The 17,655-nt window shown below is 41.0% G+C and overlaps 1 protein-coding gene across 1 annotated transcript in view; it reads left to right on the top strand.

Annotated features, from left to right (window-relative positions):
• Nucleotides 1–7,492: 7,492 nt before the first annotated feature.
• The window catches only part of Tdrd5 (tudor domain containing 5), a 68,979-nt gene continuing 58,816 nt past the window's right edge, over nucleotides 7,493–17,655 (top strand). Inside the window, exons 1-3 of the mRNA XM_047521147.1 lie at nucleotides 7,493–7,724; nucleotides 8,313–8,717; nucleotides 10,028–10,221. Of these exons, the coding sequence (XP_047377103.1) occupies nucleotides 7,493–7,724; nucleotides 8,313–8,717; nucleotides 10,028–10,221 (831 nt within the window). The remainder of the gene's footprint in view (nucleotides 7,725–8,312; nucleotides 8,718–10,027; nucleotides 10,222–17,655) is intronic.

Raw genomic sequence — 17,655 nt, 5'->3', positions numbered from 1 at the left:
GGTCATGAGGGGATGGAGGACGTGAGAAAGACAGAGACCTCAACCCTAGTCATAACTGCTGCTTCTGTGGCAGTTCCATTTCTCCCTAACTGTCCCACTCCCAGCATCCTGAACTCCTGCTCCCTTTGCCTGGAGAGGCGGGTGTTGGGTAAAGTGGTGAGCTAAAACTTGACTTTTCTCATTAATTCACTCTAGAGATTCTCAGCAAGCCCTTCCTTCATGGTTAGCAATGTTCGCCTCTGAGGTGTAGATGAAAGACATGCTGCCTGCCCTCCAAGACCTACCAGGGGGAGGCATATGTAAACAGAGGTGCATTAGTGTGTTGTCCACGTAGTGATAGAGAATCTGTATCAGGGTTTCTCAGCATTATAGACATTTTGAACCAGATGATTCACTGTTGTGGGGGCAGCCCTGGGCAGTGTAGTATCGTCAGCAGCACCCTTGGCCTCCCATTCGATGCCGGTAGCACCTCAGAGCTATCTAATATATGACCACCAAAATTGTCTCCAGACATTGTCTTGTGGGATCAAAATGAGAACCACTGATCTATATGGTACTGTGAATCCACAAAGGAGGAAACAAGTAGTTCTACCTGAATGGATTCAGAGGAGGTCCAGTTTGGGTCATATTAAGAGATATGAGGGTGACCCTCAAGTTGACTTTGAGAGCTGGGCTTTCCAGTCAGAGGGATCAGAATAAAAGACAGTACTATGTAAATGGCCAGGGGGTCAGTGGCTTGATGGATTGGTCAAAGAAAACACTGGTAGGCCATCCAAGAAATGAAAAGCCTTTACACCATGTAAGAAAATTTTGATTTTATCTTATAGGCAAAAGAAGCCATTGAGGCATTTTAAGAAACAAGATGGTTGCATTTGTAATTAATGAGTAACATTGTGGACAAGGTGAAGATGAACTGAAATGAGGGAGGAGCCAGAGAGACCAACAAGAACATTCTTGCAGCAATCCAGATGACAGAAGTATGGGTTTGGAGGGAAAGGTGCTTACTTGTGGGACTGTGGTCAAAGTAACTGGAGAGTGGGGCTGACATCCAGTAGAGGGAACACAAGGGAAGAAAGAAATTTTGTTCAAAGGTAGGTGGGCACATAAGTTCAGTTTTAGCTGTATTGAGCTATCCAGCAGTGTCATTGGATGTCTATCTGGAAACGTGCAGTAGAGCACTGAATTTTTAGGTTTGAAGCTCAGACAGATGGTGTTTCTGTGGCCAAGATCCTAAACCTTTCACCAGCTGCCAACTGAGGCTATAGCATCTTCTGCTGGGAACAGCATGTGGAAAAGTGGGCCTGGTCAGCTGTGGCTCTGAGAGCTCTCAATTTAAAATGTCTGTTCCCATCACTAAAGATATGTTTCTTATTTGGTGGCTGAGTGACCCTGAGGACTCTATATTGTCTCACTCGTTTCAGTATTGAGAGAGGAAAAAAATGCTTCTAATCTTTTCCAATCCCAGAGCAGTGCTTTTAGTCTTTTCCTGCTATGGCAAACATGGAAAATAATACTATTTGAATGGTATATTGGAGGAAACTTGAGGAGATTTAAGAGCACCTATATGGAGCTTGGTGAGAAAAAAAAAATATATATATATATATTTATAGTTTATTTATTTGCAGTGCTGGGGATCAAACCGAGGGCCTCATGCATGTTAGGCAAGTGCTTTACCACTGTGCTACACCCCAGGCTGAATTGTATTGGGGGGGGTGGTTAAAAAGTATTTGGCATTTAATATTGGTAGATTAAATTTTTATACAAATACTTTCAAAAATTTAAAATAGAATCTTGACTTTGTTTCTTTGAATATGAATTTCACGTTTGAAGTGGCTACATGAAATTTCTAATCAAGACTTTTTAATGATTAGCTGTTAAAACCTTTGTTACCATCAATGAGAGATGTATTCACATGTTAAAAAAAATTTTTTTTTTTTTTTTTTTTGTACCCGGGATTGAACTCAGGGGCACTTAACCACTGAGCCACATCCCCAGTCCTATTTTGTATTTTATTTAGAGATAGGGTCTCACTGAGTTGCTTAGCCCCTCACCATTGGCTGAGGCTGGCTTTGAACTCACAATCCTCCTGTCTCAACCTCCCCAGTCACTGGGTAACATTTTTAAAACCATTGTTATAGTCATAAATTTACAATGGATGAACTTAAGGGTGACATCATCAAGTCACTAGACAATGTTTGGCATATACTTGTCTCTAACAATATTGTCCCTGTGCTTTATTTAGTGTAAATAAAATACATTGTTTAAGCTAGTAATGTATGTAGGCATTAATCACCTGGACTCATGATTCTCTATGATTCAAGGGCTTTTTAAGAATTTGTTTCTGGAGGAAAACAAATTTGGAGGTAAAGGTCCAGTGGTTATGGAGTAGTTTTCTTTTTCTCTTTCCTGCTGGTCTCCTTTCTACCCAGCCTTTCCTCTGTCCTACCTCACTAGGATCATGTCTGGTACATAGTAGGACCTAAAAGGCATTTGTTTCGTGAATGAACATGTCTTTCAGAAGGCACCAGCCAGAGCTAAAACCATGACAGTGAAAAGGTCACCCAAGAAGAGGGGGCAGAGTAAAAAGAAGAGCTGAGCACAGACCCTCAATTAAGTGCACATGCGTGTTTAATGGAGTAACAGAAGTAGGAAATAAGAACAAAAGCTGGGAGCCATGTTCATGTGGTGTCATCACAGAAACCACCAGAGGAGAGATGTTTGGAAGGGTGGGCGGGCACCAAGAGTGAACCCCGGAGATCATCTGCAAAGAAAAGATTGAGAAGCCCATGTGATTCATCAATGAGAAGATTTGTCATTGATTCTGGTAAAAGTAACTTCAGAAAGATGCACTGAGTAGCAGGCTGATTGCTTTGTATTAAGTGGTAATAGAGGGAAAAGTGGAAAAGACTGTTTTACTGTTTATTCAGGCTTTGGCCAGGGAGAGGTTAGAGAGGGGATATAGGTCAAGAAGTGTTTCTCATTCTCTCCCTCTCTGCAGGTCTGCGTATAAGATAAAAAGGATCAGAGCATAATTTGTTGTAGGAGTTTGTAAAGAGATGTTGAACATCCATGATTGTGTAATAATAACCAAAAGACAAGTTTCATGGTCTCAAGGTGTTGGGGGATGGGATCAAGAATAGAATGGATGGCTCCCTCACCCACTGAGACCAAAAGGAAGGATGTGAAGGGGCTAATTTATAGGCCTGGACGGGAAGCTGGGGGGAGTCATTAGGAGAGCCCCCGATGGGGCGTAGCAGTTTTCTAGAGGTGGGGCAGCAGTGGGGTAAGGGCGGTGACAAAGGCTTGCAGTAACTGCTGTAGAAAATGGACTCGAATAAAGACATGGAATGGCCCCACACCAGGCACCATGTGTAAGAACTTGGGAGGCAATGCCGTCCTGTCATGTGCTTCTCTCACCACTCCTTCACCGTGTTCTTCAGGAAATTCTCTCTTCCTTGTCATAAGGCATATATTAAAGCTCCAGAAACTTTAATGACACAGGCACACAAAAAGGTCTTGGGGCTGGGGAGATAGCTCAGTTGGTAGAGTGCTTGCCTTGTAAGCACTAAGGCCCTGGGTTCGATCCCCAGCACCAAAAAAAAAAAAAAAAAAAAAAAAAAGGTCTTGGCTTTTCCAAGGTAAGAATACTGGTGTGAGCAGCTGCAATTGGAATATAGTCCTAGATGCAAGCAGGGCAGGAGGAGACCAGGTGCAGGCAGCTAATTACTAAAGGAAAAGTGGCCTCTGGTTGTCATAATGGGTGGGGGGATGGGACGACAAATGGGTCTGAGCTTTCTGGCTGTAGTTAATTAATTGTAGGAACCCAAGGAATGAACAACCCAAGAAGTCATTTTGATTTGTATGACAGAAAAAAATAAACAAGCCAAGAAAAGAATCCTAGGTCTAGGGAACAGAGGCCTCCCATATGCTGGAGAGAGAGCCTTTTTACTCCATTACCGGTACCAAGTCAGATATCAGATCCATAGCCTTTTACACGTAGCTCAGATAGTCTTGAAAAAGGATGCTGGAGATGCTGTACCCTAGACAGCAAACTGTTATCTCAGACTTTCCTCAAAGGCCTTGCAATCCCTATGGATAGCTATTCAAGAGAAAAGAAAACACTCAAACTTTTTAGTGACCACTACTTGCTAATTCTAAGTAATGCTAATTTCTGGGACCCAAAATGTCACTGGTTGCCATCAACATTTTGAGCTTGTAGGGGTTAGCTTATAGGGATTGGGTAGTGGGGGTGTGAATTCATCCTGTGGTAATGGACCCTAAGTACCAAGTGAATAGCTGGAAAAAATAAATGTGGCAACTGGCTGGATTCCTACACTGCCACTTAGTCATAAGTGCTATTCTGATAGGAAGCACCATCTGGGGTGCCAGAACAGTACAACAAAAGCAATGCCACATTGCTGGAGAACTGTAGAGGCAAGTGCCACCACCAGAGGAAAGACCACTATGATGGCTCCCACCTTATTGCCACCCACTTACTTCGCTGAAAACCCAATCAAGCTGTAACTCCAATTCTAGCCTCTCTTCAAATGGGGCATGCTTCTTAATAAAGCAACTTCAGACAGCCCCTGACACTTGGTTTGCAAATATTGATCTGGAATTTAATTCCATAATATCCTTAAAAAATCTGTCTTTTTAAAATATTATGCACCTGTGCACTAAAGTTCTCCAAAGAAGCCACATCAATATTCAAGAAGCTGCAGACTCTTCAGTGTTGGTTAAAAGATGGGAGAGATGGAATGTTGCAGATCAAGAGCCACTGTTATCTTGGGCTATCTTTAGTTCTTTTTAATAACTCTTTACTATCAACCTCTGTATCTGACCTAGCATTCTTGTGACTACTAGGTAAAACACTTGGCATATAAGTATATTAAGGTTGGTAGCGTTCTAACCTCCACCCACCTAAAGCTGAGAATGGAATACATCTGAATCCTGTAAAAGATTTGCTAGCCTTGTTAAACATCTGAATCCTGTAGAAGGGGTTTCCCTGTCCACCTACTTGATGACTCCACCCACTTTCTTTTGTGAGTACAAAGGCTCATGTAACTTATTCCACAGAGAAAACATGTTGTTCTGGTATCTTGAATTTGTGTTCCCCTGTCATGATCACTCATATTTGGCTCAGAATAAGTCATTTTTAAAAACTTCCTTAAGGAAGTTATTTTCTGTCAATACACCAATAACTTTTATGATTCAATCAAAATTTTTGCTATTATTGTCTATCACACTCCTATCCTTATTCATGACTATATTTAACATGGGGATCACAATTATGTCTTTTTCAGTTATCCTTTCAATAACAAAGAATAAATGGTGCTCTATATCTCACCTCTTATCTCATATAATTGGAGATGAAAATCTGGGATATCTTTTTTTTTTTTTTATTCATTGTTCATTTATCAGGAGTCATTCTCAAGTCATTCAGTGAAATGATAAATTTTCGGAAATCCTGCATGTCTGAAAATGGTTCTCCCTCCACAGCAAACACACTTCACTGCTGATTTGCCTGGGTAAAGGGTTCCAGGTTCAGCTTTGAAGGTACTGTTCCCTTGAGAAACCTTTGGCAATCTATTTTCCACTGCTTTATAGGTAGCCTATTTCTATGTAAAACCTCCTCTCTGTCCTAGGCTTAGTCTAAAATGGGGTCTTTTAAAAGTAAGTATTGTAAGGATTTAGTTGACCCTTAAAATCTGAAGATGTGTGTCTGTTCAAATCTGGGACATCTCCTTTTTAACGCCCCAATGCTTACCATCATTCTTTCCCCCTCATTTTTAAATCGGTGCAGTATAATTACACATAATGGCATCCCCATTCTATTCTTTGTTTCTATAACTTATGTTATTCAAATATTGCAATGGCTGGGTCCATCTTCAAACTCTTATGATTTTCCTGTTTGTTAATTTGCTAATTAGCCCCAAGGTTCTGTAAACTAGTTATAAATCTTGTCTATTTTCTGTCTTTCAGGGATTTCTCAATATTCCTGGTTCGTTGACTAAACATTTAGTCCCCTGGGGCTTTAAAAAAAATTGTGTATGTCATGGGGTTTTAAGCAGAAGGTAGTTGTGCTCAGGTCTCTTGGTTATCTTGTGGTTTAACATGTTCCCTTGCACATTTTAAACTCTTGCTGCCTCTCTATAAACTACTGTGTTCTGGTCTTCAAGGGTCTCACACCTCTGGCTTATTCCGCAGATACAACAAAACATCCAAATACATTCTTTTAGTCTGTTACCTGCAGTGGCCCCTGGAGTCATTCCTCTCTCCCAGGATCTAAGGTCGCTTCTCGCTCCGCGGTGGGAACTGCCTGTGTAACACCCCCACCCCACTGAGCCCGGACCCACTGAATGAGCACCTCTGACCTCTGCTGAGCAGACCTGGGCGCCGTCTTTCCACTTAACAACCCTACAGGTGCGTCCGGGGCACACCCTGCTTAAGAGCCACGCGGCCTCGTTCCCCGCCCGGCCTGTCGGCCTGGCCCCGGCCCCTGCCCCTGCCCCCTGCCCGCGACGAGCCTGGAGAGGCCCACGCGCCCGCCCCGCCTGGCGTCTCCCAACCACGTCGGAGGAGGTGGGCGCGGGCGGTCCCGCAAGGCCAGCCAGGCCGCCTCGGAGCCCGGCCAAGCGGCCCCGCAACCGGACGGGCCCCAGCCCGACCCCCGAGCGGCCGTCCTGGCCGGCCGTGCGGCCCAACCGTCCCACCCGCCGCGCGCCCTCGGGCTGGAACGCGGCGCCCCGGCCCGGCCTGCGGCCTCCGCCCGGTGCGCAGGCGCCGTTCCTCCGCGGCCCGCGGGCGAGCGCCTTCCGCTGCCCCAGCCGCAACGGCAGCCGGTCGCCGCGGGTCTCCTCCTGTCGTCCTCCCGCCTTCCTTTTCGCCCCGCGTCTCGGAAAGTCGTCGGGCAGGTGGAAAGACGCCTCCCCAGTCCCGCCAGGGGCAGTAGGGCCGTCGGGGCGGGGAAGGGAGCACCGCCGCCACGGGCACCGGGGGAGGAGGCGGGCAGAGAGGGGTCGTGGGCTGGAGGTAAGAGGAAGCGGGAGCCTCCCCGGCGCTGCCTCCCGAGGGACCAAGTGTGTGGGCGCGGACGTGTTTGAGTGCGGCCTCTCGCCTGTCGAGGAGGACCGAGTTGCTCCTGCCCACTTGCTGGCCCGGTTCCCGCCCAGCCCTTGCCTGATGCAGAGTTGGCAGTGGAGAGTAAGCCCAGCGAGCCCGGTTGACTCCAGCAGCCTGCGGGCCAGCCGGCCGGGCACCTCCCACTGGCCAGAGGCCATGGTTTCTTGATTCCCACGTAGGTTCATCAACACAGGTTGAGTTTTTAGGGTTTGAATTGTGTGTGGACTTTGCAAAACATGAGCCCCGGCCCACCCTCAGCTCGCATCTCAGTAGTTCATATTCCACTACTGGTCGTTAAAAAAAATGATTTTTCAAGGATTTGCCTGTTCTTCCTCTTAAGCAGCGTTTGTGTTAAATTCTGTAGGGTACAATGTCGGAACAAGAACGTATACAAGAATGCCTCAGGAAAGAAATAAGGTCACTTCTTATTTCCACCAAAGATGGGTTGACTCCACAGCAGTTGGAAAAAGAGTACCTTTTGATGGTTGGCAACCACTTACCACTCCGAGTCCTTGGGTATCGGTCCACGATGGAACTGGTGTTGGACATGCCTGATGTGGTTAGTGTCTGTCCCTGTGGGGATGGTACAGTAATACTGAAAGGTAGGTTTAACATTTTCGAAAATCTGTAAAATTTGTAATTAAACATAATCACTTAGTTTAGAATTGTTCTTTTATCTACAGTTATGCAGCATCCCAGGCATTGAATCTGAATTTGGGTGGAATAGGGAGGAGGAATCACAGGTGTCTCTGAGGCAAAGTCAGAACTTTACCAGAATTAAGAAACTGTCTCAGGAAAAGCTTGCATTCACAAAAACTACAGTTTTGCATGCTTTAAGGGTGCACCTTAAGTAGGGAGAAACATAACAATGGGAACATCTAATTCTAAAAACTTGTTTTAACCTCCATGAGGCACAAAAAGCATCATTACAAAGAACTTTGCTCTTCAAGATTTTCAGATCTTTCAGGGTCAATTAGCAGTAATGATGTACATTGGGATCTCTTTTCATCCTCCAGTAGAGAAGCTAACAAGCCATTCCCCAGAATGCAAGAAATGGAAGAGCCACAGGCTTCTGTTTGGAGAGTTCAGAATTGTTTACATAAGCACAGACACAAAGGATAAAGGGAGTACCTTTTTTTTTTTCTTTTTTTAAAATCTAAACCACGATTTCTTTTTTCACATTTCCCTAGCCATTCCAGATGAATCCACCAAAGGAATAGCAAGTTTAGTTGCAAAGCAGAGGAGCAGCCATAAGGTTCGAAGCTCCATGCCAAAGGGAAGGGCCACTGTTTGCTCTGGGACAAGCTCTGGTCGAGTGCCTTACCGAGGAAGGGTGACCCCTATTCTTCCAGCTGTTGTGAAGAGTGAGTTGAAAGATCTCTTGGCGCTGTCTCCTGTTCTCCTTTCCGATTTTGAAAAGGCATTTGCCAAGCGATTTGGACGATCCTTTCAATATGTGCAATATGGATTCCTCTCAATGTTCGAAGTGCTGAATGCAGCTTCAGACGTCATTTCTGTAGAGCAGACCAGAGCGGGTTCTTTGTTGAAGCTAAAGAAGAGCATATCCATGGAAAAGCAGAGAGGATGGCCAGCAGGTAAGCATGTTAGTGCACATAATTGTATCACAGATGAACAAATGTTGGAGCAGCCCTAACATACACAGCTGTGTAATTGCTATGCTCCATGAGTGTGTCAAAGTTGAAACCTGGCCCTGCCACTTGCAAGCTGCGTGTGGGGCAAGTGACTTAATCTGTCTAAACTCTAATTTCCTCATCTTTTAAAGTAGAAATAATAATACTTGCTGCTTGGAGTTGTGCTGAAGCCCTTACATGAGATAAAGCCTGTAAAGAGCCTGGCATTTTAGTAAGCTCATAATGAGTGGTAGCTGAAGGCTCAGGACTAATGTGATTATTCATATAATATCTCCCTAAACGCAGACAGTATGGAATTTATCCACTAAACAGAGGGGCAACCTGTTTTGGAAACTTCTATATCTGTTTCAGTGATTTTTTTTTTTCCCCTCCAAAGTTTGTATTTAAATTAATGTGGGTGAAATGTCATGAGTTTACAAAGCAGTATTGAAATGGTGGTAGATAATGTATTTGAATATATGAGGATGTGCTATGGTCAGGGAAAACTCTGAAGGCTATGAGTATTTCTGGTCTAGCCTTCATCCTTAGTGGGACTGAGGTGTGTAAACCTAGGAGATGAGGTTACACTGGATAAAGCAGCTTACCAACTGAATAGTGGGGGTGGATAGCCTTTCCTACGATTGGATTGCTCATGTCCCCCATCTGTGTTCCCTTTTCCCTTTCAGGATATCTTGGAAGTAGTTGGTTTATTTGGTGAAGTTGATCTTGGGGTCAAGAAAGAGCTAGGCTATTGTGATTTCCAGTGATGTAGCTTTCATGTTGTACAATAGAATACACTTCCCCCTCCTTCCCATAAATTTGAAGAAAAAGCTTATGCTTTAGAAGCTATCCTTTTTTCTGTTGCTTTTACTCTCCTCTTCCCGTACTGTGAGGTGGCTACCCAGTTTGAATCATAGTTCTGAGCACACTCCTTAATTGGAGACTTTTTGGTTTAACAAGACACAGCTTCTTAGGTTTTTCCCTATCAAATCCAGCTTCTCTGTAATTATATTCAGGTGACCTGAAGTGGAATTTTTTTTTTTTTTTTGTCCCAACCTTTATGGTAATGTACTTATGATCTTCTGGTTTTCTCCTATTGATTAGTAATTATGTACATAGTAGGTAAGTTCTATTGGTTACTATAAAAACATAGGCTTTCCTTAATTTTTGCATTAAGTTGAAGGCAGTTACCTCACAGTAGTTTTTATATATACACACCAGAAATTAAACTCGAAATTGCTAAAGACAATGTTTTCTTCTATTATTCACAAAAGGTAAAATTTTTACCCAGCCATTTAGAATGAAACAACATGGGTCATATCCTACAGGCTGTGTGGTTGCAAAGGCACGCTTTCCACAACACACTCCAAACACGGAACCACCAAAGCAAATACTGAGCATGGACAAGACTGCCACGTTCAATGCAGTGGAGACTTCAAGGTTGAATCACACTGAAAAATTAAACCAGGTGAGATATCTGAGTTTGGAGATAGGAATACACTGAAAATGTGGTGGAAAACTGACCTTTTAAAATTGAAGTCATTCATTTAATTTTGACTATTTTCTGTGGTTCCATTAATTTAGTAAGAAGTGAGAGGTGGCAGTGAGTTGATAGTTTTATCAGCTCTGGTTTCTACTGTTTTACTGTATATGTTCACATCTTGTGTGTGTGGTTCTGTTTTGGGTCCCTGTTCTGGTCCACATAGCTACATATCTGTCCTTGTTCCGGTACTGTACCATAGTGATTACTGTAGGCTTTTAATATCCTGAAAGTATATGATTGAATCCTACAACTTTATTCTTGAAAATTGCTTTGACTACTCTAGGTTTTTGCATTTCCATGTACACTTCATTTGATATAAATCAGCTTGTCACTTTTTACCAAAAATAAGCCTGTTAGAATTACATTAGATATATAGACAAATTTGGAGGAAAATGACATCTTTACAACATTGAGTCTGCTGATTCAAAAGTATGGTGTATCCCATCATTTATTTAGGTCTTTAAATTCTCTCAGCAATGTTTTATAGTATGCAGTTCACAAGGCTTGTATGTATTTTATTAAACTTATCTTTTCATATTTTTGATGCTAGCATGAGTGGTATTTTCAAATCAATCATTGCTAACATATAGAAAATCAGTTGTATTTTTTTTAGTATATTGACTTTGTATCTTGTAATTTTTGAATCGAGCTACTTGATAAACTCACTTTGATTGTTCAAATCATTCTAGTAGCTGTTCTGTAGAGTTGGGATTTTCTGCACAGACTATCATGCCATCTGAGAGGAAGGGTGGTTTGCTGCTTTTCTATGTGCTTTTTCTTCCTTTTACCCCTTTAGGCCAACCTCTCTAATATGAATAGACTGGTGAGAGTGGAAATCGTGCTTTGTTCCTAACTATAGGAGGAAAGCATGTAGTCTTTTTTTTTATTATTATTAACTATGATGTTAATTGTAGCTTTAAAAAAATAGATTCTCTATCAAGTTGAGGAAATTCTTTCCTATTCATGGTTTCTGAGAATCTTTTCATAACTGTGTTGAATTTTGTCATGAATTACTGAGGGAAGAGTGTTGAGATATTTAAATAAGTTGTGGATTTGTTTTACCTTTGAGTTTGGCCAGCTTTTGCTTCAGTGATTGTGAATCCTGCATGCACACTTAGGATTGCTATTCGTTCCTCACAGATTTTCCTATTTGTCACTGTGATTGACTTCTACTCATTAACCTTGTATCCTGCAACCTGGCTGTAATTGTTTATTAGACCCAAGAGCCATTTTTATTCTTTCAGATTGTCTGTGGGTGATCCTGTTTGTGAACAAAGACTATTTTATTCCTCCCTAGTCTGTATACTTTTTATTTCCTTTTCTCGTTTTGTTGGATTATTTGGGACTTGTGAGAGGATGTGGAAGCAGTGGTAGGAGAGGGGACATCCTTGCCTTGTTCCTAATTATTTTTTGTGGTTCCACTTTATTAGCTATACGTCCTCTATAGTTTTAGTGAATGGCTTAGGGTTTTCAACATATATTATTTTTAACTTACACATTTGACCCTAAATAATATACCAATTCATATGTAGTGTTAAGTACCTTAGAATAATGAATACACATTCTTTCCATTCTTGGAGCTATTGTTGTGGTATTTGTATCTCATGTTATATATCCCCTGATACATTATTTTTGGTTCAAAATATTTTTATCTTATTTTTGCAGTGCTGGGGATGGAACCCAGAGGTGCTCTACCACCAAGCTACATTCCCAGCCCTTTTAAAATTTGTTTTATTTTGAGGCAGGGCATGGCTTACCTCAAACTTGCCATCCTCTTGTTTCAGTCTCCCAAGTAGCTGGGATTACAGGCATGCATCACCATGCCTGGCTAAAAATTTGTAAATAAAAAATGTTTGCCCACATTTATTTTGGTGCTTTCCAGTCTTTTGTGTCCTGTTTGCCTCCAGTATAATTTTCTTTCTGCCTGGAAAATTTTAACATGTTCTGTAAGACAAATGGGTTGGGAGTAGATATTCTTAGCTTTTGAAAAAGACTTTTGTTGTCATTTTTGAAATATAACCTTGCTGGGTGTAGAACTTTAGGTTGATAGGGCTCCCTTCCACCTGCTCTTCAGTACTTTAGAGATGTTATTTTGTTGTCTGCATAGTTTCTGACAGTTGTATAGTCTTATTTATCTTCTGTGTATGTTATTTTCCACTGTCACTTTCAAGATTTCTTTCTTCATTATTTTCTACAATTTGATTTTGGTGTCCCTGTCCCTTGGTATAATTTTACTTGTTTGTTGTCCTGGGATTCATTAGCTTCTTGAATTGTTCAGCTTCTTGTATGTGTGTTTGTAATTTTCATGAAATCTGGAAAATTTAGTCCGTAACTATTTTTCTTCCCTTCCATCTTCTCATAGGATTACAATTATACCTGTTTTAGTGTGCTTGTTATCTTCTTGCAGGTCACCGGGTCTCTGTTCTTTTTCTTTTTGTCCCTTTTCTTGTCTCTTTTTCCTTCCATTCTGTACTTCATTTTGGATATTTTGTTGCCTTTAAATTAATTAATCTGCAGTTTTTTACTGGATGTCAGACACTGTGAAATTATCATTGTTGGGCTTTACATAGTAAGTTACTTTTACTCAATTTGGTGATATTTGAGTCTTTTAAACTTTGGGTGGGATCCTCACTGTGTCATCCAGGCTAGTCTCCAGCTGCCAGATCCAAGGGATCCTCCTGCCTCAGCCTTCCAAGTTCTGAGACCACAGGTATGTGTCACCACGCCTGACCTGCTTTTAGGCTTTGTTAGGGCATCAAGCTCTGGACCAAATTGTGTTCCCCCAAATTCATATGTTGAAGCCCTAACTTACTGAATATGATGGTATTTGGAAAGGAGGCATTTGGCAATAATTAGAGTTCAATAAGATCACAAAGGTGGCTTTCTTATGGTGGGATTAGTACCCTTATAAGAAGGAACAGCAAGTTGGGTGCTGTGATGCTTGCCTGTGATCCCAGGGACTCAAGAGACTGAGGCAGGAGGATCACAAGTTCAAAGACAGCTTCAGCAATTTAGTGAGACACCATCTCTGGGGCTATGGCTTAGGGTAAAGTGCTCCAGGTTCAATCCCCAGTACCAGAAACATAAAAAACCCAGAGAGCTTTTGCTTATTCTTAAAGTGGACACACAGCGAGAAGCTGGCCAGCTGTGAGCCAGAGAGCCCTCACCAGGAATCACATGGTACCTTGATTATAGACTTTCAACCTGGAGAACTGAAAGGATACGTTTCTGTTAAAGCCACCCTGTCTGTGGTAACTTTGTGTGGCAGCTCGAGCAGACCAAGACAGAGGGCACAGAAAATCTTCAGGCTGATTTTGATCCCTGCACTGAGGCATTCTTTTCTGAGCATTTGACCCTTCTCCTGTCTGGCGGGAATAGTAACTGTAACCAGCCCCATGTGAGCTTGGGTGGTGATTGACTTACTACTATTTGTTTTATTTCTTCAGCCTCAGAGAACTTCCGCCCACTTGCACAGATCCATACTCATCAGAAACCTGCGGGGGGTCTGTTTGCAGATTTTTGGAGCTATTTCTTGGTGCTGGTCTTTACTGCTACGTCCTGCAAAGTTTAGCATCCTTGTTGTCCCCACACTGATGCGTCTCTTCAGTTCACCTAGAGCCCCAGCCCTTCCTGTTGCCTGTGCGCTGCCACGGCCTGAGCACTCCCCAGGGTGTAAGTGGGGACTTTGAGGGGTCACTTCTCAGCTCTGCACTTTGTTACTCAGCATCTGTAAATTGTCATTTCATGTATTTCCTGTTTTCTACTTACTTATGGCATGTTGGAAGCTATCACCTTGCCTTAAATGGTGAAGCTAATTCCTAATACAAAAAAAGCAGCCTAAAAAATTACTCATAGTCATACTAACAAAATGTGTTTACTTCTTTGATAGCGATTTTCTCGTTTTTAACAATTTTCTCTTGACGTTTCTTAGGCCAGATCAGCCTAAGACTAACCTGTTCATCTGTGTTTATAGGTAAACCGACTGACTGCATCCTTGTGAAATTGACTTTATCTTCGACATTCAGAAAGGATAACCATGAACTGTTAGCCTTTTTAGTTTATTAAAGTTTTATTTTTATTTTTAAAAGTATTCTATTAGTTGTTGATGAACCTTTGTATGTGGGACTGAGAACTGAACCCAGTTCCTCACATGCTAGGTAAGTCCCCAAATGTTAATTCTTGAAAGATAGTTAGGCACAAAAATATTTTCTCTCATCAAGAAACTAAATATAGGGCTGGGTTTGTGGCAAGCGTCTAGCATGTGTGAGGCACTGGGTTCAATTCTTGGCACCACAAATAAATAAATTAAGGCCCTTCAACAACTTAAAAAATAAACTAAATATAGGATCACTTAATTTCCATTGTTGGCTACTGACAATTTGAATTAAAATAAATGTTAGCCATCTAGTTTAATGAATTATTTATTCTCATCCTTTTCCTGTTTTTCCTTTTGAGATGTTAATAAGCGGAAGAAACTTCGCTTATTAATTTTTATTTAAAGAATTAAAGGAACTTTTGCTATCATATGCTAGAAATACATTTTCTAAGTTATTTTCTTTTGTTTTTTTTTGGCCAGAAGTTGACAAGTTAGAATCATTAAATCTGTCAGTGGTTGTTTTCTACTTTGCTTCTTATCTTGAGCCTACAAAGCCCTTTCCCACCTGGAGGTTTTAAACAGGCTTCTATTTGTTGCAAGGTTATAAAGAAAATATAACATTTTAATCTAGATGCATTATAATTTGGGGCTATGATCTGTGCTGGGGCCACACTTTTAATTTGGTTCCTTTTGAGCTCACATTTACATTTGTTAAAACACATCTACCTTGATTGGTCTATTTTCAGACTTTTCTCCATTCTAATATCTTATCCTGAAATTTCAGAATTATTTTGTAAGTGCCAAAATTTCAATAAGATATCTTAGACTTAATTTTTTTGAAGAAGTGTTTCACATTACATAAATGTGTTCATTCAGCATGTCGCAGCTCTTTTTAATCCCGGGCTCTTTGTTACAGATCTGTAGTTTACTTCATTAGAGTTTGGCATGTTTTTGTAAGTGTGTCCTTGGATTTTATATATTGTGGTCCTATTCTTGCTGTTGACAGTGTGATTGTAACTAATCATGGATCCTGAGAGAAGTTAATTTTTTAAAATACTACTTTGAAACTGACCACCTTGCTGAACTAGTTTAAATAGTCTTCCCATAGGTTTTCCAAAGTAGACCATCATATCGTTTGTGGATAAGCTTGCCTTCTTATTCTCAATTCCTAAAGTTCTATTTTCTAAATATATTGTACTGACTAAAAATTCCAGAAAAATATTAAAGAATGATAGTGCATATGTTTTTTTCAGAAATTTTAAACTCTAGAATTCAGGAGGAAGACTGCCTTTTAGCCAGGCAATAAGAAATGCAAAGCTTAAAACATGTGCTCATGGATGGTCTCAAGAAAAGGAATGAAAACGATGCAGACACGTTTTATCTGGATTTCTTTTTTCTTGAGTTTTGTCCAGTGTGTTGCAGCTCCAAGTGTTTTTCATAGATACTACCCAGTACCCCTCTCCCTGCCTCTTGTCTTACACATTAGAAAACTTTATTGTAATATTCACCATGAGCTTTAAAGTAGGTAAACCTTAGACCTATAAAAGAATGTTTTTTGATCTTAAATGAATTGATCAGGTCTCGTTTTAGTTTGTACCTAACTTTTAATTTGTACCTGAACAATTGTTTTTACATGAATTAGGTGCTATGCATATTTTATTTCACCTGATGACCTGATTTGCTATATTTCAAGAATATCCTTGAAAAGCAATTAATATGTTAAACCATTATCAGAAGGGGCTGTTCAGTAGGTTAGTTAATGGAATTCTCTGGAGGTTATATTCTGTGGCCAACTTTGAGTAACTTTTCCCTAGCTCTTTTCCCTAAGTTCAGATGAAATTTTTAGTATGACAAATCAAATTCCTTATGGCCTGTCTTTTAGTTAAATGAACCAGACTAATCCTATTTATAGGATCCTAGTCCATTTGGGTTGCTATAGCATAAATCTCATAAACTGGGTGGTTTATCAACAAAGATTTATTTCTCACAGGTTCTGGAAGCTGAGAAATCCAGGATCATGGCAGTGGAAGATCTGAGTCTAGTGAGGGCCTGCTTCCTTGTTCATAGATGGAAGTCTTTTCTGTCCTCACACAGTTGAAGGGACAAAGGGTTTCTCTTGAGTTTGTTTTATAAGGGCACTTTCACACTCATGACCTAACCACCTCCTAATGCCCAGGCTTTTGGGTTAGGATTTCAACACAGGAACTTAAAGGGGCACATTCAGGCCATAGCAGATAACCTGGCAGATTCCTAGAAAGTGTGTATGTAGTTTGTAAGCATTGCCACAGAAGGTTTCTGTGCCAGCTTTGTGATCTTCATCAAAAATTGTATTAATGTTTTCCCATATGGCTAAAATGTCTTCAGTGTATTCCTCTAAGAGTAACTTCTGTTTCTTTCTGCTTTTAGCTTCTTTTTCATCTTCTCCAAATGCTTCCACCCTCGTGTTTCTAAATTACCACCCAGGTGTCTGTTTTTTAAAACTTTTTCTTATTACAAAAGTAATACAGATTGCAGAAATTTTGCAGTTTTGAAAGGCACAGAAGAAGATAAAAATCATCTGTGCTTTTGTCACCTAGAAAAGTTGACTTTTTAAAAAATGAAAATCTTTTTGTGACTTTTTTCTGCCACAATTGTGCATTGTAAACATTCACATCTTTATATGTTCTCATGCCTCATGATTTATAACAGAAGTATAAGTGGGCCATAATTTATTTAATTTGTAACCTAGGTGGGTGTTTTCTCTGTCTGGTTTGTGCTATTATGCTCAAATTTGCAAGCCTATTACTTCACAGGATAAATTTCCAGAAGAACAATTACCAGATCAAAAGGCATGGGCACCTCTGTGGCTTAGACATGATTAAATTGTCCTCTCTAATGGTGGTTCCAGTTAATGCTGGACATGCCCGAATATGCTACTTTCCTTTTGCCTTTGCTGGGATTCAGTTGAGAAGGACACTTCTTCTGAGAACCCTCCCACCAATGCTCACTGCTTTTCTAATACCTTTGGGCATAGTGTCCTGTTACGGCACTCTGTGGGGATACTTTCAATTTTTTAAATGGACAAGTAGAATTGCATAGATGTATGGTATAGAATGTGATGCTCATGTCTGCGTATACTGGCTAGATCAAAACGGCAACACGTGCATTGTCCCCCCTACTTTTGTGTGTGTGGTGGAACCTCTCAGAATCTCAGCAATTTTCCAAGTAATATATTGTTATTGACTGTAGTCATCATGATGTATAATTGATCTCTTGAACTTACT

The sequence above is a fragment of the Sciurus carolinensis genome, chromosome 12, assembly GCF_902686445.1.
Source record: "Sciurus carolinensis chromosome 12, mSciCar1.2, whole genome shotgun sequence".
Taxonomy (NCBI): domain Eukaryota; kingdom Metazoa; phylum Chordata; class Mammalia; order Rodentia; family Sciuridae; genus Sciurus; species Sciurus carolinensis.
Note: the sequence above shows the minus strand (reverse complement) of the source record. Positions and strands in the feature narration are given on the sequence as shown.